Source organism: Nannospalax galili, unplaced genomic scaffold (assembly GCF_000622305.1).
Source record: "Nannospalax galili isolate Female #2095 unplaced genomic scaffold, S.galili_v1.0 scaffold556, whole genome shotgun sequence".
NCBI classification, from domain to species: domain Eukaryota; kingdom Metazoa; phylum Chordata; class Mammalia; order Rodentia; family Spalacidae; genus Nannospalax; species Nannospalax galili.
The window spans coordinates 493,550-520,836 of record NW_008338253.1 but is presented as its reverse complement, the minus strand read 5'-3'; the positions used below and the strand labels follow the sequence as shown (position 1 = coordinate 520,836).

The following is a 27,287-nucleotide window of genomic DNA, read 5'->3' as shown; positions in this document are numbered from 1 at the left end:
TTTGGTCTTTTTAAGACAGGGTCTCCCTGTAGCCCCAGGTGGCCTGGAACTTGCTATGTAGACCACGCTGGCCTCAAACTGACAGAGATCCACCTGCCTCTGCCTCTGCCTCCCAAGTGCTGGGATTAAAGGTGTGCTTATTATTTTATGTGTATGAGTGTATTGCCTGTATGCATGTGGTGTAATGCCTGTAGAGATCAGTAGAGGGTGTCAGTAACCCTGGAATTATAGTTATGGACGGTTGCTAGCCACCAGGCTTCACTTTTAAATTTTAAACTATTGTTTTCTCTAATCATGAGATTATATCTAAGCATACATCTGTAGTAACAGTCAGAATCTCCTAACATATATTAATGCCTACAAATAAAATTATGTAGAAGAGGTGTGTAACAGTGAAAGAGCTAGGATTGCAATTTAAATTATGAAATCTACATGTAATGTGCAATGAGGTGGAACTGTTAATGATCTTGAGTACTGTGCTAGGTAGCTTCAGTTGGCAACTAGACATACCTGGGAAGAAGGAACCACGGTTGGAGTGTTTCTTGTATTGCATTGGCCTGCGGTCATGTGTGTGAGGTATTTTCTTTTTCCGTTTTTTTTAATTGGTGTTTTTTGACACAGGGTCTCCCTGTAGCCCCAGCTGGCATGAAACTTGCTATGTAGACTAGGCTGGCCTTGATCTCACATAGAGCTGCTTGCCTTTGCCTCTCTGAGTGCGGTATTAAAGGTGTGTGCTACCACACCTGGCTATGAGGTATTTTCTTGATTATTGAATGATGAGGGAGGGCTCAGCCCACTGTAGGTGGTGCCACACCTGGGCAGGTAGTCCTGAGTTGTAGATAAAAGCAGACTTCAGCACAGGCCAGAGGACCAGTGCTTTTCCATGGTCTATGCTTCAGTTCCTGCCTCCAAGTTCCTGCCCTGACTTCCCTCAGTGATGAACCTGGGAGAGGTAAGTTAAAGTAAACTATTTCTACCCTAAGTTGGTTTGGTCATGGTGTTTATCATAGCAATAGAAAGTAACTATGACATTTAGTAAGGGGGTTATAGGGGTGCTGAGTGAAATGCCCAATATTGTACATGCAGGATCTCACTTAATACAATCATCCTCTTTATTATGTATTATTTTAAATAATATTTTACAAATTTATTATATGTCTGTCTGATGGGTGCATGTGTTTAGAGGGCTGAAGACAGTTTTGTGCAGTTGGTTCTCTTTCAACCTTCACCTGGGTTCCAGAGCTCAAACTCAGGTCATCAGGCTTGTACAGTGAATGCCTTTGCCTACTGTACCACCTTACTAGGCATTTCATTTGCATTATCAAACCCATTCCAAGGTTAAGGAAACTGAGGCTAAGTTAGTCATTTGTTTTATAAGCACCAGAGATATCACGAAATGCAGATCAATATAACTCCATATTCCATGCTTTTAATGGCTGTGAAATACTACAGGCTGAGTATGGAGCTTCACAGGTCAAAAGACTTCCTATTTGTATTTAATATAAAAAATTCTTTTTTTAGTGCTGGGGACCAAATCCAGGGTTTTCCCCACACTAAGCCAGCACTGCACCACTGATAAAAATCCCTAGCCCAGGAGAAAACATATTAAGATAAGCATTAAACAATTAGAATAAAATGACACATTTCTTTTGAAAGCAGGCCAGTACTACCTGAGTCCAATGGCTCCACAGACTCAGAGGGGCTTTTCTCTGGGTAGTTATCCATAGACAAACGGAAAGGGATTGAACAGGGAGAAAAATAACCTGCAATGGAGGTAGAAGTCCCTTCTAATGGAGGCAGCGTTCCCACTATTGAAGAAGAATATGAGGATCTCGCCTTTAAAATAAGCAAATTAAACAAATTGTCAAATGATGCTACATATAACATCTACAAACACTTTCCTGGTAGCTGTTGAAAATATTTAAGAGAAAGGCTTCAAAGCTTGCCAACATTCCATAACATTCCCATTAAGAACTCAGAAGAACTCAAAGCCCTTTTATTCTTTTGTCTTTGTATCTTAGGTGCCCTAAATTATTAATCTGAAAATATTTTTCATGTGTTGGGAGTATGTGTGTGTTTCATATACCTTCTCTGAGAAATAAGAAGTTGGTCATGACAGAGTAACAAAAATTACAACAGACTGATGGGACATTTTACAATCTTTCCATTTATACTACTTCATAGTAAAGTAGATCTAACTTTTTTACATCAAAAGGAATACATTTTAGAGCTTAGTTTTTAAAAATGAATCTTCTTTAAGTACTGAAATGTTTTCTTTTTAAAAAAAAGTGCCATTGATAGAGTAATTTTAAAGCACTGAAAGAGAATCTCTAAGTTTAATTAATGGGAATTATTCCATCTTTCAAATTGAAGTCCTATTTGTTTTCTATGTTTCATTGTTTTTCATCCCTTCCACTGCTTGGGATATTACACAAAAACTGAATGAAGCATTAGGCAAGATGAATAATTCCTAGGTATCTGCTGTACAATTTAACACTATACCTATGGTACTAATACTGTATTGTACCTTTAAAAAGCTGTTACATGTATAAATATGTTCTTACTACAATAATACAAAAAAGTACAAAAGTTGAAGTAGAAGTCAGTCCACATACAGCTGAACTATCAATGCGGCATTCATTCTGAGGTAAGTAAGGCCTATAAATGTGTGCTTTCCTATAAGGAAAGGTTAGTGTCCTAGTTTGTTCTTCATTGCTGTGACAAAACACTCTGACCACTACCAACTTGGGGAGGAAAGAGTTTATTTAGCTTACATATCCCAGGTCAAAGTTCATCCAGGAGCCCAAGTTAGGAACTCAGGGCAGGAACCTGGTGGCAGGAGCTGGAGCACAGGCCATGGAGGAATGCTGCTTACTGTCTTCCTTCCCTGGCCCCTGCTCAACCTGCTTTCTTATGCACCACAGGCCCACCTGCCCAGGTATGGCACCACCCACAGCAGGCTGGGCCCGCCCACATCACTCATCAAGAAGATGCCCCTCAGACATGTGGCCACAGGCCAGTCCAATGGAGGCAATTCCCCAACTGTGGCTCCCTCAACCCAGGTGTGTCAAGTTGACACTAAAGCTATCCAGCACAGTTAGCCATGATAATCAGAATTTTCCAATTTGTATCTTTAATGGCTTAACGCTTATCACTTTAGTACCGCTTCATCTTAGCCCCACCCCCGCTTTGACTTGAAAACGGAATTGTTTTTTCATCCTGTGTCTGCAGTGGTAGATAATATCATACAATAGACCACAACTGTACCCGCTCTCTTCGTCGAAGACATGCTGATAAGTTTCTATGTAGTATAGTTCCTAGGGACAGATCACCGATGGGCACAGGAACAGTACTTAAGAAAGGCTCATATATTTCTTCTAATTCAGCTTCTTCTATTGCACCAAGTCGTGGAGTGGCAAACACTAGCATGTGACATCCGCCACAAGCAATCTACAAGAAAAATCGATCAGTGTTAGTATGCTAGTTAATATCTGTCAATGTGACACTAACTAGCTGACACCTGGGAGGAAGGAAACCTCAGATGAGGAATTTCCTACATCAGATTAGCCTGCGAGCCTGTCTGCCAGGCATTTTCTTGATTGTTGGTTGATGTGAAAGGATCCAGCTGACTGTGTGCTAAGCAAGCCAGGATGAGCAAGTCTAAGCTGCACTCCTCCATGGTCTCTGCTTGAGTTCCTACCCTGACTTCTCACAATGATGGACTATGATTGGGAGATGTAAGCCAAATAAACCCTTTCCTCCTCAAATTGGTTTTGATCAGTGTTTTGTCACAGCAACAAAAAGCAAAGTAGAAAAGCCAGCATCAACCACAAATGGGTTAGCAACTATCAAAATGGCAAGAAGATGTTTACATAGACATAAAGCTTCTAGGATGGAGTAACTCACTGATTTTCCCTGCTCTGTTATTCTCCTCAGCTAAACATATGTACAAATACACTTACACATTTATATAATTATATGATATATATGTATATATGAATTATATACATATGATAGTTAAATGATTTCAAGTGACTATTAAAACAGGTTTAATTCACCATTGACTTTCATTCTAATACAATATAGAGAAAATATACTTGTCACATTACCATTACTAATTACATTAAAATTAGTGAAGAGTATATTTTGATCTTATAACAACATTAAAAACTTGAAAAATATTCAGGAAAGTTTTACTAGGGAAAAAGGACATAAGAATAACTAGGTTTTTGGCCTTTGCAATCATGAAACAAATAGCAGTTATGCATACCTGGACAAGGCCTGCACAAAACTGGGCCCTTCAACATTCCATTGCAGATGGGAGAGGCAGCCATGAGGTTTACACCATTCCCAAGGAACTATTGGCAGTAAACTGCTACTGAGGGAGAGGTGAACATTTTGTTCAGTGATATAGCCACTTGTATGGCTACATCAGGTTTTAACACATAACTCCCTAACATGCTTATGTAAGCTACCTTGACTGATTTGTACAAAAATGACTACTGTGAGCAAGGCACTCTACTGGCTACTTGTTACAGGAGATACAAAGCCTACAAGGCATGGAAGTCCTGGCTTTCAAGAGACATAAACCTGAAACAGGAAAGTCAAGATTTGTACAAAAATGACTATGTTGAAGGAACAGACTTAGAAAAAGATAGATTTTCAGAGCAGTATCATGTCTAAAATTTTTCTCTTATTAGCTGGTTATATTTATTAGCTATATCTATGATATTCTTCCATACAAACATAAAAATACATATTTTCTGTGAAATAACAAAAGACTCAAATCTAGAATATGAAAATATACAAAAGGGAATGTGAAAGCCTTACCAATTGAACTGTAAATTTCAAAAAATTTGAGCACAATGTAGGAAAGAATTGATTGGTAAAATTCTCCATTCCAAGTCCTAATTTTCCATGTCGGCCATCACCAAAAGTATACATAAGGCCTTTATCTAAAATGCAAACAAAATCGAAGAGAATTATAGAAGTTCTATTTGTTCAAATCGATCTATAAACAAGTACCCTAACTTCTACTGCAATCATAATCCTATAGAATTCTGCATTCAAATCACACTGGTCCACTGAGATAGCCACATTACAGTATTTGCGGTTCTACATTAAGAGTAGGCAATTGAAACAGAATGCATCATTAAGTCTTGGTGGTCAAAGTCTTGTCATGCAAGACATTGTGTGGATCAGCAGTGACACCAGACAAGATTTTGTGACAGGCATTATAGTCTCAAAGAGAGGGAGGTGTTTCTGTTCTACATGCTATCTAGTTTTCTTCCCCTAGGTAGATCAGTGTCTTAGGTTTGGCACTATGACATTTGGAGAAGAATAATTCTTGGTTCTGTGTGTCTGTCCTATGCACTGTAGTCTATTTAGTATCATCTCCGGCCTCTGTCCAGTACAACCCCTCTATGCAGCACTGATCATCAAAAATGTCGCCAAACATCACTTGTGTCTCTCAGGGGTGCAAATATGTCACCAGTAGAGAAATACTGACTTATAATGCAATTATCTTTTTTATTAATTTGGGTCCTGATCTGTGCAGTGCTACATAAGCAATTTCATGAGTCAATCCCCGTACCACTATCTGTGTTTCGGCTATAGGTGGGCCCAAAATGATGAGCAATTAAATTCTATCATGTCTCTCTAGACAACCCATTCACATACTACCATAGCAGTTATTTTACACTTTTGCTCTTTTTTTCAAGCCCCTCCTTCAGACAGATCCTGTATTACTTAAGGGTATGGGGTAAGTGCCATAGAAGCAGAACTAATGTGTACCAGTAGGGTGCAGAGGAGGACAATTGCTCTCTAATCTAGGGACTAAGGAAGGTTTACAAAGTGAATCCTAAAGGATGGGTAGAAGTTCGTTGTAAGGAGAAAATAAAAAATCCTCCAGGGAGAGTCGGCAGTAAAAAGGAAGTCCCTGAGTCAAGGGAACATGGCTCGGGCAAGAAGCTGGACGGTAATCAGTGAGCCAGGAGCACAAAGGGGGGAACTTGAAGGAATTCTGATTCTGAAGAGGCAACAAAACAATACCATGGAAGGTTAAATTCATTCACATTATAAAATATTGAATTATATGAATGGCTTTAAGCTGGGAAATGATGAGTCAGATTTGGGGACTTCTGATTTAAGAAGGCAAAGTGACAGCACACTAAAAAAATCCACAAGTTTTGACTGAAAACTGATTTGAAAGAACAGAATTCAGTAAGGGGGTAAATTACTATTTTAGATTCTAAAAGTAAACCAATTCCTTCTTTTGATTCTGATTTCTCTGTCTACAATGCTTTTCAAACTGATTTTCTTATGCCTGAAAAAGTAAATTCTGATCCAGTTTGCCTGATTGCAATTCCAACATCAAAGAATTTATAAAATGTGCTACTGATAAGGAATTGGTAAGAATTTAAGAAAACTCACCACACATGTGTCATCAGTACTAGAGGGGGAAAAACCTTTACCACTTGTCCCCTAGGAAGAGGGACAAGCAAAAAGGCAAAGAAAATTAATACTTAGTTGTTTGTGCTATATAATTCTTTCATTGGGTGGAAAAGGTAGTATGAAAACTTAACAATCTAATCAATGAAAAGCTTGTATTTACCATCAATGGTAATTTAGAGTTGATAAAAATGGCAATACAGAGAAGCTATTACTAGAACACCACAGTAAGGGACACACATCAACTCCTTTGGGATGATGAAGGAATAATACTTTTTACATTCTACATAGTGCTATTACATGCCATGTTATTAAGACCATCAATACTTGACAATGGATAGGTCATTTTTTTCTGAAGCGTTCTGTGGGAAAGAAGGAACCATTTATGGTAGTACCTTGTAGTTGCTGATTCCTATTTTCTCTAAACACATAACACTGCATGAGCCCCACTGTAGTTGGAACTTTTTTTGATAGAATGGGGAAAACAGAAATATGGGAGTCTGAATTGTTTAAATATACTAGGCTGACTTCTGAAATTTTCATGCTTTATTTTTAGGTAGAAGCAATGAAATGACATATGCTTTAAAAAGAAAAACATTTAAGTTGTGGAGTACGTAAGATTATCTGCAGATATAGGGAGAATTTTGTTTAGTTCTGCATTATTAGCAACAGCTAGTTTATGAAATCAAGAAGGAAAAAGGGACGTTTCCTCATATAAAGCAGAAACTAGAGAGTGGGAGATGTATTTATTCAGTGGTCTTTGGGGTGCCCTTCTCCCTATCCTTGGGGAAAATAAAAGGAAGGAGTCATTACTACATCACCCCCTGGTGGCAAACACATTTTAAGAATTTACTCATGCTGACTGCTGCTCTTTCATATAAGGTAGGAAGAAAGCTCTAAAATAAGCTCTTCTTGTATGATTTTCCTCTGACTTGAGAGTTATGAGAAGAGATAATTTCAAACTGATACAATTTCAAAAGGATTCCAGCTTTCTGCCAAAGTATAATATTATGGTCTTACTTTTGACCAAAGGTCTCCTCTTTTATGGTTCTAAATCTGGATCATTACTTTTTTGGTTCAGGGAGACTGAACCCAAGGTCCCACACAAGCTAAGTGCATGTTTTACAAATGAGTTCTATCCCAGCCTCGACATTTATTTTAAACTGAATTAAAATAACCAAAAGGATTTATAAATACTTTGGAATATTTATCAAAGAATTTCATTTACTCAGTAATTAATTCCTTAAGAAGTTAGATATATCTATTCCACATGTTATTCATTTTATAATAAAATGTATCTAATTCTATAAACAGAAAACAGATCATTGAATTTATACCTGTCATCAAAGCTGTGTGATTTTCTCCACAAGAAATATAGCTTATTTTCTGATCCTTAACATGATCAATGACTTTGGGTTCTGGTGTTTCAAAAAGGAAAGTGCCAAGGCCCAGCTGACCAAACTGCCCCAGCCCAAAGGCATACACAACATTTTCTAAAAGGAAATGGGAAAATATAAGAAAGCAGTTTCATAGAAGCAACACCATCCCTATCACATCTAAAATAATGGTGACATTCAAACTTTCATTAATGGAGGTTAATTACTTCTAAAAGAAATATCCATAAAAATACAAACATGAACTGTAAATTTTCAATAATGAAGAAAGAGAAAAATTAAATCTTATAAAATCATGACATAGCTCTCATTTTGTCTTCTATACATGACTATAAAAGGAATGACTAAGTAACAGGTAGGATATAAGACACATGATTTAGGGAATTATCTGGCATGTCTTTATAATCAGCTGTAAAGGTATCAACTTATATTAAACTAAATCCTATAGTTTCCTATAAAAGTCTCTTACTTTTTTATTTTTATTTTTGTATCTCTTATTTTTAAAAAATAGTTTAATAGAACTATTTTATGAAACACAATTGCTGAGCTGGAGGTGTGGCTGAAGGTAGAGCAGTTGCCTAGCATGCACAAGGCCCAGGGTTCTAAACACACACACATACACAATTTTAGAAAATAATTTGCATGAGAATTAAAACTTATCGGGCATACGATAGATTTTTTTATAAGTAAAATTTCTTTACTAGGAAATGCAATACAGGAGGAGAAAAAGCTTCCTTCGATGTTGCTATTTTTGAGGTGGTAACAAAGTCCTTCAATAATTCAGCAAATTTGAACTCCTACCATTTACAGATGACAAAGCTGAAAATCAGGATATATGAACGGTAACAACAGTCACTGTTGAAACAATTTCACTGGTCAGTACACTAGGAAACAGTGTGATTGTGTTACTCACTTCCCCTTATCTCAGTGTATGAACTCACATAGAAAGAAGAATAAGAATTACTCATTTAGGCCAGAAACAAATCTTCATCATTACTAGCTGTAGAAAGTAGGCATGTTGCTTAGATTATCTATTGGTAAAACCCTATCTAATAGGATTATTGAAGAAACATTATTCAGGTATATTTTAAAACATTCAGTTATAACAAATTTTTCTGAACAGTATCTAATCAACTCATCTAATTCTGAGAGGAAGGGGTACTGATGAACACAAAACTATTGTCACATATTTTACATTTTTTTTCTAATAGGAATGCTTGCTACACAAATAAGATATACAGATAATACTCCTTAAAGAAAATACACCTGGGGCTGGAAAGATGGCTCAGCAGTTAAGAGCATTGGTTGCTTTAGCAGAGGACCCGAGTTCAGTTTCCAGCACCCACATGGCAGCTAACAACCGTCTATAACTCCAGTTGCAGAGGAATCTGACATCCTCTTCTGACCTCTGCGGACATTCCATGACACAGGTGCACTTTCATATATGCAGTCAATATACTTATACACACAAAATAAAAATAATAAAATATTTTTAAAAAGAAAATACACCCATAACAAGGATATGAAGGTATACTGAGGCAGTGGCAAAAGAGATTCTCATTTTAATATAAAATATCATCTCTTAGCTAATTAGTAAATCATACAGCATATTTCCCATTCTGAGTGTACTAATGTTCTGTACATGTTTTTCATTTATTACAACCTTTTCCTATATTCCTCCATTCAGTCTTGGCTGCCAAAGTCAGACAGACAGAAAACACAAGGACATTTTTTTTTCCTTGCATATGTAGTGGAAACCTAAACAGCAAATAGTAACTATTCTATGTTTTCAAATAGATGCACTGCATAATGTTTAACAAAAAAGGCCTTATTTATATTCTAATATTTTTAAACATCTGGAGAGGACAGTCAGTTTTTGGAAACATGATTTTTATCTTCAAAACAATCTCCTCAGATGGCTAGATATATTTAATATATTTTATTTTATTTTATTTTATTTTATTTTATTTTATTTGACACAAGGTCTTGCTATGTAGCTCAGCTCAGGCTACTCTCAAATTGATGATCCTCTGCCTAAGCCTCCCAAAAGTTAGGATTACACACTGTGTGCCTTTATGCCGCCTTTTATTTGTTTTTTTTGATATGGAGGTCTTACTATGTAGTCCATGGTGCTGCTGAGCTTAGTTTCAGCCTCCTGAGTTCTAGAATTACAAATATGTGCTACTATGCTTAGTCATTTTGAATTTTAAACAAAAAGAAAAGTATGGATCTTCTTGCTTACCACACACAAAAAAAATATTTTATAAGTACGGCTGAATGATAATCAACATTTGTGCCATTCAGAATAAACTTGAGCCACTTAGTAAATTAATTTCATAATTACTGCAAAAATCAGAAATACATAAAGCATAAAGAAGTTGCATTTCTGTATATAGAATGTTTCAAATAAATTGTAAATATTAAATACCTTTGAAATTACATGAAAATTCACTTTATCAGTAGGAATTCAATAAATTCTTAAACTTTAGAATCATTTCCAAATTTAGAGTATACTTTTTGAAAACAAATTATTACTACCTTAGAAAAGACCCCATCTAAAAATTACAGTTCTAGGAAATCAAAGCTTACTGAACATGATGAGGATGAAGTCAGCAAGTCAAGGAGAAGCAGTGGAGGAAAGTTTAAATGCAAAATATCTCTCACTGTACCTGGCAACATTCAGCATATCATCTGAGAAATGGCTATTAAAAATTTTCTAACTTTGGGTTACAAAAGATTAAGCAATGACCAGATCTTTTCATTTGTGTGCATGCATACATGTGCATGTGCGTGTGCGTGTGCGTGTGTGTGTGTGCGTGTGTGTGTGTGTGTGTGTGTGTGCCTGAGAAAGTATGTTATGTGTACTACATACATACAGGTGTCTGCAGAGGTCAGAAGAGGGTGTAGATCTCCTGAACCTGGATTTACAGGCTGTTGTGAGGTCCCAGATGTAGGTGCTGGGAAAAAAACTTAGGTCCTCTCCAAAAGCAGCAAATGCTCTTAACCACCATCTCTCCAGCCTCAGTTAATTTATTTTTGATTTTAAAAAAATCTCATAACAATAATCCACTACCTAAATATACTACCACTACATTACTCATCTAAAATAAATCTGATGCTGAACAAATTGAGAAAATGTATTTAGGTGGTGTATTATCAAATTGTGATCATATCTGAATATATTGACTAGAAACTGAAAAAAGGCACATCATACCAAATATAAAAGTCAGAAGCAAAAAAGCCACTACTTTAAAAATTCTAACTTTTTTATCTGTAATCTAAAACCTCACAACTTTTCATTGACTTATAACAGAATGTAAAATCACAAAGAAATCTTTAAATTACACATTGTAAATACCACAATGAATGAAGAACATTACAAAATAGCATGAATAGAGCTTCTTCAAACAAAAGTATTTTGGGAAAAATAATATCAACTTTAGATAAATATTGAATATACATAAACATAGTGAACATACTTGAAAATGAATTAAAACAATGTTATTTGCTGCAATGAAATGTTCTATGGCTGGGAAAATATTATTTAAGCTAGCAGAAGCAATTCAGTAAGATCCTGTTCTTCCTACTTAAAAAAATTCTTCCATGAGCCAGAACTATATGAATAAAAGTTGGGATTGTAATGGAAAGAGATGCCAGGTCATTTTACATGAGCGATCTATAAGCGTCAAACTCACAGAAGCTGAGAATGGTGGCTTCCAGGAGCTGGGCAAAGGGGTCGTATTCTACAACAGACACAAAAGTTCAGCTACACAAGAAAGATTTTAAATATGCAATGCTGTGTATACACAACAATCCCATAGTCTATACTTAAAATCCATTTAGAAGTCAGAGTTTGTATTAAGTGTTTTTTTAGATTACATTTTATTCATGTTTGTTTTGTTTTTATGTGTGCACAGGTGCCTACAGAAGCCAGAAAAAGGTGTCACATCCCTTGGAGATGGAGTTGTAGGTATCTGTGAGCCACCCAATGTGGGTTCTGGGATCCAAACTCAGGTCCTTGTGATGGAGCAGCAAGCACTCTTAATTGCTGAGCCATCTCTCCAGCCCCAGGTGTTATTATCTTGTCACATTTTTGTTGTTGTTATTGTTGTTGTTTTGAGACAGAACAGAGTCTCCCTATAGTCCCAACTGTCCTGGAACTCACTATGTAGACCAGGCTGGCCTTGAACTCACAGAGATATGCCTGCCTCTGCTTCTCAAGTGCTGGGATCAAAGGTGTGCGCCACCACCACTGGTTTTATCTTGTCACATTTTTTTTTAAAGTCATTACAGCCGGGTGTGGTGGCACATGCCTTTAATCCCAGCACTCGGGAGGCAGAGTCAGGCAGATCTCTGTGAGTTCAAGGCCAGCCTGGTCTACATAGTGAGTTCCAGGACAGTTGGGGCTACAGGGAGACCCTGTCTCAAAAAAAAAAAAAAAACCAAAGAAAAAAAAAGTCATTACAAATGTCATTAGCTACCAGTGAGTTAAGGGAACGGAGCAAGCAGCTCCACACATACCTGTGAGAACCACCGTGTGCCCTCCACCACAGGCTACTTGAACTACCTTCTCAGGAATTGCGATCACATGCTGGGGTGATCTATGATTTATCAGCAGCTGGTTGGGAAGGCCCAACTTTCCATTCTCGGGTTCTCCAAATGTGTATAGTTCCCCATCTACTGTTGAAGGAAAAGTAGAATGATTACTGATGACATAAATGCAAACAAAATATTGGTCCTTTGGCACATGTTGTAATGCTCAACAAAAATTTAGACAATAACTTAATAAACCTGGCATTTCTTAAGATTTTTACTGCATAGTAAAACTAGATTTTCTTTTCGTTCATAAAGAATTTGTGACTATTACTACTAATAAAGAACTAGAAAATCACATTAGCTGTTTCACAAAACATAACAAAGACTATCTTATACATTATATTTATTTGTTTTCGGGGTTCTGGTTTTTTGAGGGGTTTGTTTTTAGATGATACTGGGGACTAAACTTAGGGATTCTCACATACTAGTCAAGTGCTCTACCACTGAGTTCAGTCCTCAGCACTCTTCCTTTTTGAAATTTTGAGACTGAGTCTTACTAAGTTGTCTAGGCTGTCCCTGAATTTACTCTTGAAGCCCACGAAGGCCTTGAATTTGCAATCCTTCTCCTTTAGCCTCCAGAGTAACTAGAGTTATAGGCCTCTGCAATCAGGGCCAGAATAAAAGTTTTTTTTTAATGATTCTTATTCTAGAAAGTTCACTTATACATGAGATACCTAGGCTGAGTACCTCTTAACATTAACAGATTTTATTCAGGTAAATGGCACTACTAATGATCACTACCTTGTCCATACTAACAATAACACTATTTACTTTCTTCTGCATTATACATATCACACTATGACTGTGAGCTTCTTGAAAGCAAGAACATTTTTATTCACTCTTGTAATACTAGAACTTATTCATCTCATCACACTAACAATCACTGTTCCTACAACAGGAATAAAATAGGAATGAAAGTGCCATGTCTATGGCTTGATGTTTCATACAAATAAACTCATTAATGAATTTAGACATACTTAGAACACATAGGCAGTATCTATTTATTATTACTTGCTGCCACATCTTCTTCTATCTTCTGTATGTATGTGCAGAAAAACTGTGCTGATATAACTAATACAGATCTATAGGGGAGTTCGAAGATCAGGCTTTGCATTCTGTTTCTGTAACTCAGATGCAGCATGATCTTGTGTCTGGCCTAGATATGAAATCAGAGATGACCAAGCCTGACTCACAGAGTTGTTAGAACCATAAATGAAAGATATTTGTAGTTCATAATGTTTTCTTAATAGTGAAACATTGTGTATCTTAGAGCCAGAAGACCATGAACTCTTAAGGGATAAGTACTATGCTTTAATCAACTTCCTAAGAAACAGTTCTTTTTAATAATTTTTAAAATTCTTTTCACAACTTTGTGCATGTATACAATGTATGGCCCTCTCCTAGTCCCATTAAACCCTTTCTTCTTCCCAACAAATCCCCCTCCTGATTTTATATCTTTTTGTTTGGTTTTATGATCCCCTGGTTTAATTACTTTCTGACATGAGCACTGGTAATGGCAGCCTACTCATGACTATGCCACTGAAAAAACTGAATTCTACTCCCCATTCAACCATTATCTGCCAATAGGTCCTCAAGCAGGGGTTGGACCTCATGAGCCCCTAATCCATGATAGAAGATTGAGGAGCCTCTCATCTTGTCCAGGTCTTGTTAAGTAACCACAGCACTGTGAGATCATGTGTGCAGTGGCCATCTCATGTCTAGAAGACAGCACTTCACAGCACGCCTCCCAATCTTCCAGCTATTATAGTCTTTTCTTCCCATCTTCTGTGATGTTACCTATGCCTTCGAGCAGTGATACAGATGTCCCGGTCAGGGCTGAGCACTCAACAGTCACTTACTCTCAGCAGTCTGACCACTTATGAGTCTCTGCATTAACTGCTGTTTTAAGAGAGTCCACTAAACTATTTCATTTGGGTATCCGATTAATAGAGAAAGCACCAATTAGAAAGAAATCCACGATCATACTTCTATGATTACTAGCATAGATGTACACATAGACAAACATAAAGAGTTCATAATCACAATACTTTAAGGCATAAAAATCTGCTAATGGACCCAGCAAAGACAAAGTCTGGGGATTCTGGGAAAAGTCTTACCAAAGGGTTAACATCTCTTCATGTTCCATCTAATCTTTAGCGTGGTTCCCTTGGGAATATTCTATGACTCATTTATTTGAAATAAAAGATAAGATCAGAACAAGAATACAGTAGGTCAAAGCACAGAAGGGATCCAGGAGAAAGTGACTCATCAGTCATGTTTTAACTGCCAAATAGTACTAAGAAGTTTGAGAACCAAAATTTAGAAGGGTTTCTAACATATCAATTTTCAAATAGACCTAGTATTCACTTTCTAAAAAGCTAAGCATGCAAGAAGAGAATTTGAAATTATAAAGCATCAATGTAAAAATGGAGAAATGCTTTGAATTAAAACATACTCAAAATATGTCTTTAGATTAACAATCATGCCATTATTTCTACAGAAATATAGAATGTTATATAATTTTGTGAGCAGTGATAATAAAAAAAGAGATAATACAATGAATAAAAAATGTTCATCTTACTGGTTACAAAGGCTGAATGGTAATAGCCACAGGAGATCCATGAGATTGGCTTCCCAATGGTCACTTCATGAGGAATGCATACATTACTTTTGTTTTTTAAACCAATTTGGCCTTCAGAATTGTCACCCCACATAAAAAGTTTGCCATCCTCTATAAATAAAAAATAAGGGGGGAAATGCCTTTAAAAGGGTAGCCAAGTTCTCAAGCTACTACATTTCTTTGAAACTATTATTTTTTCCAGCTTATACTTCTTTAGTTTCATTTTATTTTTTGTTGACTCATAACAACTGTACATATTTATGGCATGCAACATGATCTCTCAATATATCTATATACTATAATGTTCAAATTAGAGTAATTAGTATATCAATCATTTTAAACATTTGTTTTCATTCCTTTGAGTTGAGAGCATTCAAACTCCTCTGTTGTAGTGCCTTCAAAACAAACAACACAGCCAGGCATGGTGGCACATGCCTGTGATCCCAGCATTCAGGAGGCTAAGGCAGAAGGAATGCTGGGAATTTAAAACCAGTCAGAGCTACATAGCAAATACTGCACCAGCTACGTTCATACCATAGTAAGACTGTCTCAAAAGAATAAACAATTAGAAAAAAAGAAAAAAGAAACACACAAAACATTATTATTATTCATTTTTAACACTAAATTCTGAAAAATATGTCATAAAATTACCAAGACATATATGCCACGTAGTGACTTGGGAGTGCAATTTCTATTGTTAAATGCTCTATTATGATAAAGAACAGAGAATGAGTTGACTGTAAATCACTTTAGTTATGTCCATACTTTTCTCACTGAATTCTTGCAAATTTCATACATTTTGATCATATTTAGATACCTCCCATATCTGCATCTCCCTACGTTACCCCCACCCAATTTCATGCACTCCCTTATGACTTAATAGGCCTTTATAAAGTCCATACTTTTCATCATAGTACTAGACACAGGATGTCATTTCCTTTAATCACCTTATATCATTTTAGTATCTCTAAGCAGAAGCATGTCCCTCCCTCCAGGGAGTCTGGCGGCCACTGAACAGAGAGACAGCACAAGTCACCTCTCTAGATCAGAAGAACAAGTCCTAAGTCAAAGAGGGGAAAGGGAAGAGCTTTCTCTTTAGAACACTGCAGAAATGGTTCAAAGGAGAAGGAAGGAAGAGAAGAAATGTATTTATTTTACCAACTTTTTATCTTAAGATTTGTATTTGAGGGCCAGAGAGATGGCCCATCAGTTAAGAGCACCGACTACTCTTGCAGAGGTTTAATTCCCAGTACCCACATGGTGGCTAACAACCACCTGTAACTCCAGTTCCAGGGGATCTCATACCTTCTTCTGACCTCCACAGGCATTGCACAACACAGGTGAACTTACACATGCAAGCAATATACTCATACACAGAAAATAAAAAATAATGAATAAAAAAAATATTAAAGATTTGCACCTGGAAATACAGCTTCAGAGGCTGAAGAGATTTGCTAGAATATAGTATATTAAAAACTGATACACTTATATCCTTTATGATGAGGGATTCAGTGCTAGGAAAAGTTAAGCTAAACAAAGATAAATATTTTAGGAATTACTTATTTATATTTACTTCTACTTTTGGGGTTTTTTTTTTTTGAGACAGCATCTTACCATGTAGTCCAGGCAAACCTTGAACGTAGGATCACCTTGCCTCTAACCTCAAAGTTAAGGAGTAATATTAAAGGTGCCACCACAACCAACAAGTTCTATCTTTTAATGAACTAAATTGACTAATCTTCGAGATGGCTTAATAAAAAGTCAAAATTAAAATTAAAATAAGAACTGAAAGAATGACATTGAAGAGCTAAACATATGGCTCATAAAACAGATACAAGTCCGATTTTCCCAGTGACCAAAGCAACACTCGATATTTAGTCTCCTGCTTAGAAGAAAGCAGCAAGCCAGCAGCTTCAATGAGATCACAATGATTACAGCTCCAACTGTGAAAGTAAGTTATTATAGGTACTTTTGATAAGGAGGACAGACAGATGCAATGACCATTGTAAACCACATTTAAAATATATATATCAACTGATTTCTATGGCTATTTCTTATTGCAACTTCAGTTAAAGCTGCAAGGATGCCTCTAAGAATGTGTAATGAATATAACATTTAAGAATATCTAAAACTCTGTATGGACACCAGAGCTTATAACTTACTTTGCAATTGCCTTCTTTGGAAAGTATAGAGGTGATGAAAGAAAGCCGGTGCTACTGTTTTGAATTTGCTAAGTTGGTATAGCCTGTGGAAAGAGAAAGATGCTTCCAAATAGAAATGCAAAGTCACTCACTCACCAGTTAGTGCAGCTGAAGTATTAGCTCCTGCAGAGAGCTGTTTAATTGGATCACTGTGTGCAAAAAAGGTAATCTGATGAAAAGTGTCTCGGTCATCAGTGTCACCAAGTCCCAACTGTCCTTCATTATTTCCTCCAGCTGCATATACGCTGCCTTTATCTGCACATGTAGAAAAAATGTTAATGTAGTAGAGTCACCCTGTTTATGAGACATACCAGCATACCAGCTCTCTCCTCTATTAGCAGAGAGACTATGAACAAAGGTAAGAGAGGTATAGAGGAGCCAAGGCACAGAGCAGCTGGAAGACAAAAGCAGTCAGGGGAGAAGGGGAGACAGGAAGGGCTACTAAATTTGACACTGCTAATATTAATTATTAATATAATATTAATTATACTTTTTACCACTGAGACCCTTTGTTAGAAATCAGCTCTTGGAGGTATAGCTCGGTGGTAGAATACTTGACTGTAGAGAACAGTAGGGCATATATGTGTCTGTCTACTTCTGGACTCTATTTTGTTTCATTAAGCTTCACCTATTTTCTGCCACTACTACACTGTCATAATTACTTGTAGCTGTGTAGCAGGGCTTGAAATCAGAATATTGCTAGCCCTCTGGTTTTGTTCTTTTAAAAATAGTTTTGGCTATTCTATGCCTTTCAGCTTTCTTTATAAATTTAAAATCACTCTGTCAACTGCTATACACAGTACTCAGCTGATTTAGATTCTGATTGGAACTGAGATGGCTCCTATCAGTAGCCTTTTGTCTGGCTTCCACTCATCCCTGAACAAATGAGAGTGGAAAACAGGAGCAAGTTGCCCTGGCTATGCCTTGCCCACAGGTAAAAAGATTCTATTCCTTGACATAACCCAAGAAAAGCTTTCTCTTTTGCCATTTAGCATTTATTTGCATATTTACAAAGGCATGTCCAAAATCCTTACATTGTTAAAAACTCTATTGTCCAAATATCATGAATATTAATTTTACAAAGCCACAAATATTAATGAAGTGAGACCTCAGTTCTCAAGGCCAGATTGGAAACCACACAGATTGAATACTTTACCTGTTGACACTAATGTGTGGTTTCTTCCACAAGCAGCAAGTTTCACTTTTTCAGGCTTAAGAGCTAAACATATAAGAATATGACAATTAAAATATTTTATGGGTATGAAAATGAAATATAAAATATTTTATGGGTATGAGATAATATAGGTCAAGTGGTAAGCAAGGGGTGGAACTGAGACATTTATTTATTTTAGTACTGGGCATGGACTCCAGGGCTTTGAGCATGGTAAGAATATACTATGAAATTGTAGCCCCAGAACCAAGATCTAAAAGCAGGTCTAATAGTCTGGTTTCTCTTCAGATCATATAAATCTTTTGCCTTTTAAAAGCAGGATTATTTGACTCCACGGTCAATGTTCTCAACTAATCGAGACATTTTTCAAACAGCTATACATCATAATAACCACTGGAGTGGAACAGTGAGTCATTGGGAGGGAGGGAGGGCCAAGGCATCTAATTTTAAAAAAATATATAGGTAATCAATAAATGTCAAGATTTAGAATATTCTGTTGTGCTGTGTCCTCACCAACTTAATCTATTAGAAAACTCTTACTAACTTAATCTATTACCCAACCGGACATCACCTTCTATGACAATAAAAACTGTAAGGCCAACAGTCATAGCATATACCATAAAGTTGTTCATTTATTCATCTACATATTTTAAAGAAACATTGATAGACTATCGCCAAATCACTTGGCAAAGCAGCTGCACAGATGGCTGAGTCCCTGCTGTCATGCTTCTCCTAAGCTACCATAATGTTCATTTGACTATTAGGTATTTCTAAGGTCATGGTCACTGGGAACATCCCTAAGTATCCTGTAATCTGTGCTCAACAAATACTTTCTGACCATGATTTTAAAGTCCAACAAAATACACCTACCATTTGACCAGGTTCTACCACTCCTTGGCATACACTCAAAGGACTCATCCTATTGCAGAGATACTTGTTCAACCATGTTTGTTGCTGCTCTTTTCACAATAGCTAAGAGATGGAAGCAACCTAAGTGCCCTTCAGTTGATGAGTGGATAATGAAAATGTGGTACATTCACACAATTTCTACTCAGAGGTAAACAAAGATGAAATCATGAAGTTTGCAGGTAAATGGAAGGAACTGGAAGGTGTTATACCAAGTAAAGTAACACAGACTCAGAAAAACAAATGCTCTGTGTTCTCCCTCATTTGTGGTTCCTACCATCAAATCTTTATATGTGAGTATGTATACTGATGCAAATGTAGGAACCAGGAAAATGGAAAGGAACGAGGCAGGTAAAAGGAAAGAAGAAACCTGAGACAGAACAGTAGGAGACAGGTGTTGCTAAGGGATAAATGGGGAAAATGAGGATACTTCAAATGGGAAGGGTGTGGAGGGAGGGTTGAACAGGGAAAGAGATGAGAGGTAAATAATGCCTAGCTAGTGTAAAAAACCAAATGGAATCATATTAGTCCAAACACCTATTGACAAATTACACATACAATATCTCTACATGAGTCCATGTATGTAGCTAAAGGCTACATAAAAAGAAAATGCCAGACAGGAGAAACCTTCCTTTGAGGTTTTGGTCAGGGTAGTCCAAGAGACTCCCAAATTTACATATGCTATTGCCACAGCCCTAGATTACCTCCAAGAACAGGAAGATAAAGTCCTATTGCTAAAGACAACATACTTCAGACACGGGATTTGGAGCAATTAAGTTGGAACTGACCTGGAAGCCACTTCCCCTGAAGGCTAGCTCTTATAGTTTTGGAGAGCACTACAAAAGCTGCTAAGGGAGAACATCAATCGATGGTCCAACCCCAGCTTCAAGGCCTAATAACCACATCAAAGACTGGCACAGCAAACGATATTGGTACAGTAGTGGCACTTTTCCCCAGGGTAATCAACAGCTACCTAATTGGACTTAAAGCCCACTCAATGGGAGGATACTCATGTGTGGTACTGTAAACATAGCCAAATAGACATGGCTGGAGAGGTAATAGATCTTAGAGAAAACCCAAAGACTGTCACATCCCTAGACAAATGTAATTTCTTACTGTATGCTAAATATGTATTCTTATATTTATAGACAACTATATCTTTCACCAGTCATCAAAGAAGCTTCTTTCACTACAGATGAGGACTAATACAGAGTTCCACAACTGGTCACTCACAGACACAGACTAGTCTGTGAATTGCCCAAGCCTATGTGACACATCTATGAACAGAACATAGAACAAGGGGTGAAGAAGACACTAATGCATCGCTCAAGTCTCATCAATGAAGCTCCCTCATGCAACAGAGGGCCAGGAACACAAAAGGTAACGAATGGTCAAATCATAGAGAACAATAGTCTTCAGAGCATTGGTACTTGGACAGGACTCCTATATTAAACTTCACCCACCCAGGGCTCAGAGGTCATTTTGGAAGAGGTGGCAGAAAGACAGTAAGAGCCAGGGAGGAGGTACATGAGCATATGGAAATAGAATCCTACAACTTCCTGGGATCTTGTTTATACGAACCTACAACAATGTTGTCAGCATGCACGAGACCTATGCCAACTCAAGCAGACAAAACCCCAGCACAGAACTGTGGAATTGGGCATCAGGTCCCAATCTTAATCAATTATTGGCAGCTGATTACTGCTGGGGGGGGTGAGGAAGAGCTGATCTTTTTATTTGGAGGGATTCAAGACAGGCTGACTAGACCCCTGGAGATGAATTTACACTGAGGGACATCTGGGGAAACTAACTTGACAAGATAGGCCTTAACACAAATGACAGAATATATGAATCCCAGTGGGGGAGGCTATAGGAGGGTGCCAATGGGGAAGGGGGTATAAAGCTGAATAAGATGTTCTATATGAAATAAACAAAAATTCAATAAATTTTTTTAAATAGTAGCTCTATTTGGATTGTGGAGAATGTATTTGGGGGAGAAAAAGTTCAACAATAATGCCAATAAATTGTATACACATTATAAATTCACACTGACATTTTAGGCTGAAATTTAAATTTTGGCCAGGAAGATAAAGAAAGCTGTTTTTGCCACATGCCCAGGAATTTCCATTAACTTTTAAAATCAGTTAATGTTGTTCCTAAGCTATACCCAGAAGTTTTGTATATGAAAGTGAGAAAGTTTTAACCTGTTTTACAAACACGCAAAAATACAAAAAGAATATTCACATGCAATACTATAGGATCATTACTTCCTTTGTGGTTGTTGGGTCTAGAATCAATGTGATGTTCAGACTCCAACATTAAAGTAGTTCTGAGTTTCATATACAGAGAAAAGTTAGCTGCTAATAGCATTCAAGTAAATGTTAGAAAATAAAAAAATAAAGATTTTCTTACTTATAATGCTTAAAACCCACAAAATCTGTATTAATGTACTCATTGTAATTTGTCAAATTCTTAAACGGATTACAAAAAGCCCCCAAACCTTTGATACATGTTGGTTTGCTGATGGTTGACTTTGATCCTAATCCTAACTGACCCCAGTTGTTACTGCCAAACATGTAAAGCTTATTATTTCCTAGAGGGAGGGAGAAAGAAACAAATTATTGTTCATATAAATGAGACAAATTAATCGTAAGAACACAAAAATATATACTTTGTCAAAGAGTAGGAAAGAGGAGCAAGTTACCTTGTCCATCCATGTGCAGTAGATTGCATTAGGTGTAGAGAGTAACTAAGATTATATGGTAACACTTTTTATTATATTGAAATAGATTCCAAGAAAGTTGTATATGTAGAAAAATCACTTAACTATATACTAAGGTAACTTAAAATTGAAAATATTCTCTTGACTCAATTTGTAAGAATTTTCAGACAAGTAAAAAAAACCCCACTTTCTACATATTTTCAACACATTTAACACATTATGCCTGTTCTCAATATATGCGATAACAAAAATATTTAAGCAGTTTTATAAACAATAAAGAACGTTCACATGAAATACTGTAGGATCATCACTCCCTCTGTGGTTCCTGGGTTTAAAATCAATGAGATTTTTACAAACAAACATATTTTTTTTAATATTGTATTTTATGTGTAGGAGTGTATTGTTTGTATGTAGGTAGGTGTACCCATGTCGTGCAATGCCCGAGGAGGTCAGAAGAGGGCACCAGATCCCTTGGAACCAGAGTTACAGATGGTGTTAGCCTCCATGTACATGCTTGGAATTGAACCCAGGTCCTCTGCAAAAGCAGCCACTGCTCTTAACTGCTGAGGCATCTCTCCAGCTCTTAGACAAACATATTTTTAAGCAATAAAATACAGACTTTTAAAATGTCATTATCTTTCTTGCCCCTCTATGTATGGGCTGATTCTGTTAAGTGTAAAGAGTTCCTAAGATTAGATAGCCAACAGTTTTTTTATTAAGCACAGCACGTCTATAATATTTAGGATTCTCTAAGAATTACTGTCGTCTTTGTGGACTGTAATACTAACCTGTAACGATAGCAGTATGCTCATCTCCACATGAAAGACATACAGGAATGTCATTTTTAAACCAGAATTTGCTAGGAATATTTTCAGCAAATTTTGTTTTTCCAAATGTAAAAATAGCACCTGTATCTGCAAATATAAGACAGTTTTTATTTAATAACTTTAACTTTGTTGTCTTCTATTAAAACACATTTTCAATAACACACATATAAACCCTTTTCTCATGAAACCCTTGAGTCTGTGAACACAGTTTAAGCTTTCCTTCTTTCAACTTAATCCATTCCTACTCCTCAGACTTCATTCTAGTTTCAACTATGACATCTCTTAATTTGAACTTATGCTATTCATTTACTGATATGAAGTAAAAATACACAACCACAAGGAAAGCAGTCACCCATTACTACAGTTCTGCTGTTATGATTCCTGAATGGGCCAGTACCATATGTGCCTTCTACTCACTGACTAATACCTCATAGTCTGGGCCCTGACTGAGGGCTCTTTTTCACAGTAGACCAACACAGCACTTAGATTCTTCTTAGCATCACAAGACATTCATAGGGGAGGACTTACATAAGTCATTTTGGATTTTTTAGTACAGGTTTTCCAATGAATCTCCAGTATTCTCATACAAGGAAGGAATATTAGCACACATACTAAACTCTTTCTGCTATTCTAGGGGCGGGATAGACAGAAACAAATTATTTACTTTTAAAATTAATTTTTTTAAAATTATTATTAATTTAGTATTATCTTCTCACTTGCACTATGGGAAGCTATTAAAAGGCTTTAAAGTAAATTATGGGGCCCAGAGATGGCTCTGATGGTAAAGGTGCTTACTGCCAAAACTGCCGATCTGAGTTCAATTCCCAGAACCCACATGGCAGAAGGAGGGAACAAACTCCAGAAAGTTGCCTTCTGACATCCACATGTAGCATGTGTGAGTGAAAGAACACACAGAGAGAGAGATAGAGAGACAGAGAGAGGGAGAGAGAGAGACAGAGACAGAGATGCAGAGACACAGAGACAGAGAAACAGACTGTAAAAAAAAGTTAACGGAAATTATGTACACATTAGAATTCTTATTCTAATAATTAACAACATCATCCTGAACAAATCACTCTGCCAAGCCTTAACTTTCTCCTTTAAGGACTGTGGTCTTTACTGAACAGTGTTTAAATACCAGTGCTTTTTATATATCCTGAATCTAGAACAGGTAAAAACAGATTTTCTGTATACAATCTAGTAACTATACTCTAACACATCACACATTGCTATACTAATCTGTCTTTTATACCTAAAGAATCCAGTGCAGAGCTTACAATTCCCAACATGTTAGCTCACAGCTACCTCTGTCAACTCCTATTACAAAAATTGGAAGTGCTTACTGGTTTCTCAGAATTATGAGATATACAGAAGTTATATAGCAAACAATTATGCACTACTTAGCAATCTCTCTGATCAAACTATTATCCAAATGCTTATTGATCAATATTATTTTCTCAATTATATTCCAAATTTATTTTGACTGTAGACTGTCTTTCTCACTCATATACCTTGCACAAGGTAATCCTTTAATAAGTCTGATCTAATTCTCACACGAAGTTCCCTCTTATACATATGTATATTTATAACTGTTTCCAGGTCATCATAACGGCAAGTAGGCAGTCCCACACAGCTTTCAACATTTTCAGGATTAAAGATAGCAGACTACCCAAGCCCTAAACACAAAAAGACTTTCGTTTTCCAATTTCAATGGAGTAGAACTAAGAATCCAGTTTATGGATCAAGTACAAAACAGACCACGGTTCTGGAAGACTGGAAGACATGGATGTTTAGATTTAACATTCTTAAATTGTCGTGACTTGATCTGAGTTGACATACTTTTCTTTTTGGACCAGTAACATTTTCAAAAGACCAAACCTTGTCTTCAAGACCTAACCTTCAAAAGACCACTTCCCAGTAAATATTTAAACACACATCGCCCCAAAGACAAAGACCCAAGCTTCTGTGGAAATTCCAAAGAAAACATAATGGACATAAGTATTAATATATACCAATATGCAAGAGGCTAAGGTTTTTCTATGGAAAGCCTTTAGAGAACTGCTGTGAGGTAAAGCAGTTCAACTTAATAATTGGCAGTGGGGAGGCCAGGCACAAGGTTTCCCTACAGAAAACCACTTTAAGTCTTGTTTTCTGGCTCCACAGGAAGCAAGCCTTCTCTGACACTCCACCCCAAATCAGTGTTTGGTGGCTTTGCTCTGGCCCCTGGCATCTAATATGCAGCCTACTGTCACTTTATTTACTTTGTTGTACCTCCTAAGATTTTCCCAGGAGGCCAGAAATCAAACCGTGTTTGAACCAGGACCGCACCAAAAACCGCGCGATATGTGGTAACGAAGTGGTCCTTTTCGAAGTCTTAGCTGTGACCCATTAAGTGTCTGAAAATCAATTCAGTGGATTATGATCAGTAATTTTAACACATTATAGAGGAGCTCCGCTTTCCAAGGGGTTCTAACAAGTACTACTTCAGGAAACGCCTACGTCTGTTACGCAGTATGGAAGCCATGCTGGGTCATAATTCTAAACGTCCATCAAATTAACGTTAGAAGAAAGCCTTCCGTAAAAATTCATTCAAGGGCCCCCTTTTCCGTCTTTGTCCGGTTCGTTTCTCTTATCCCCTTTCACGTCTCACCCCACGTTCAACCAGTTACTGAATTCAGTACAAAACTAGGTCCTGGGGAAAGCCAATACCAAGTTTGAAGTGGGAACCTTGGGAAGTTTAGCTCGAGATTAAAAAGTGCCTCAGCCTCCGAGAAACGTCACCGAAATCTTACTGAGAAAAGGCAGGCGGCCACCTTACTCCCTTCTGTCCCTGTCCCTCTCTTCCAGTCCCATCTTCCTTCTGTTACTCGCTAAGGCGTGCCTAAAACTGCCGCCTCAGCCTAGGAGTTCAGGCTCTGGCCTGCACCGCACTGGGCCGGCCTGGAGGCGGGGCCTGGCCGCCCGCCCGCCCGCGGACCCTCCCTCCGGGTCAGCCGCCACAGCCGCGGCGCCACTCACCCGGCACCAATGACTCATACTCCGCCATGCTGAAGACTCTCAAGGGAACTACGGCTGCCTCAGAAAGATAGCTGGGGGCAACTCGGTTGGGCCTAAGGTACCGCGGTAGACCCCCAGGCCCCCATTTCGACCCTCTTGGCATAGACCACTACTGTGCTCCCGGAAGTCAACAAACAGACGCCAGGGGCAACGGAGGTGGAGCGTTGCGGCGCAGGGAGGGGCCAAAGGCGATTGGAGGGAGGGAAGCGGAGGCGGTGCCAATGCAGCGCAGGCGCAGATGTCGTGGGATAGGAGGTAGAGACTGCGCGCTCTCTAGCGGTTGCGAGTGGCAGAGCGGCCACGCCACATGTGTAGACTTTGGGAGCACTTATGTTTCTGCACTCAGATATTGACCGTGCGGGGACCTAGGAAGGGATAGTGACAAACATGTATGGTTTCATTTGCTTTCTTATAAGTTTTGGAATTTAATAAAGCAAATTTTGGTAGTAAGCGCTTCCATATGTTTTAATATAGCCCTACACTCTGATTTCCAACGTGAGCAACCAGGACAGGCACCATTTACAGAGATAAGAAATGCTGAGGCAGGATTGGAGTAGGTTGGAGTTAAGTCTAGGGGGCATGGAGAAAATAGTGAACTCGGCATTAAACGCACTAAGAGAGCAAAATGGAGATGCTAGATTGAACAAGGAACTGATGAGCACAAGTTTGGGATTGAGGCACATATTCAGGGAATGTGTGGGTCTGCATGATGATGCCAGTTTTTGGAACAGGTTAAAGAACAGAAGGGGCTGTAGGACCAAAGGCAAAGGAAAGATTTGATAATACTGAAAGGTCAGACTGAATACATGGGGAGAGAATATTCAGAAGAGCAAAAGAGTAACCATGGCCTTCAGGGGTGGAGGCGCTAGCCTTAACTAGCAGACCCAGCACTTCTAACATATAGAAAGGGAGAAAGAAAGCTCTTTTCTTACAAAATGATTTTGACATTTGTGATTCATCTATATTTTAATATGGATTATACCTATATGCTATTAATATATGTGTATATATAATCTAGAGCTGTCACCTGTAAATACAGCTATGATGCTACCGTAGGTCACAAATATCATATAATATCTGATATTTTGCATCTTGAAAACTTTCTGTGAGATACTAGATAAGGAATGTGACGCTTAGAGCTTGGTGCCTGAAATAAAATAGCACTCAGTAATGTTAGCTCTCATTAGTGAGGCCAGCATGGCACAGCTCACTGTATTCCTCTTCAAAATCCAGATTGTGCCACAATGGAAACAAGACCCAAATCTCAATGACTTAAAAAAAAGGTTTCATTTTGACTCCAGCTACATGTCCAGTGTGGGGCAATGGGTGGACATACTCTACCT

At 37.6% G+C, this 27,287-nt stretch overlaps 1 protein-coding gene across 7 annotated transcripts in view; it reads right to left on the bottom strand.

Moving 5' to 3' along the window:
• Rpgr (retinitis pigmentosa GTPase regulator) overlaps nt 1-26,181 on the bottom strand; it is a 52,714-nt gene extending 26,533 nt beyond the window's left edge. For all 7 annotated transcript variants that reach the window (XM_029563486.1, XM_008833042.3, XM_008833043.3 and 4 more), the window contains exons 1-11: nt 25,906-26,181; nt 22,849-22,974; nt 21,839-21,931; nt 18,418-18,480; nt 17,358-17,516; nt 15,022-15,171; nt 12,366-12,524; nt 7,788-7,943; nt 4,831-4,955; nt 3,268-3,450; nt 1,764-1,836 (exon numbers count right to left, since the gene is read on the bottom strand). In XM_029563486.1, coding sequence (XP_029419346.1) covers nt 1,764-1,836; nt 3,268-3,450; nt 4,831-4,955; nt 7,788-7,943; nt 12,366-12,524; nt 15,022-15,171; nt 17,358-17,516; nt 18,418-18,480; nt 21,839-21,931; nt 22,849-22,974; nt 25,906-26,047 — 1,429 coding nt within the window. In that variant the 5' untranslated portion in view covers nt 26,048-26,181. The remainder of the gene's footprint in view (nt 1-1,763; nt 1,837-3,267; nt 3,451-4,830; nt 4,956-7,787; nt 7,944-12,365; nt 12,525-15,021; nt 15,172-17,357; nt 17,517-18,417; nt 18,481-21,838; nt 21,932-22,848; nt 22,975-25,905) is intronic.
• Nucleotides 26,182-27,287: the final 1,106 nt, after the last annotated feature.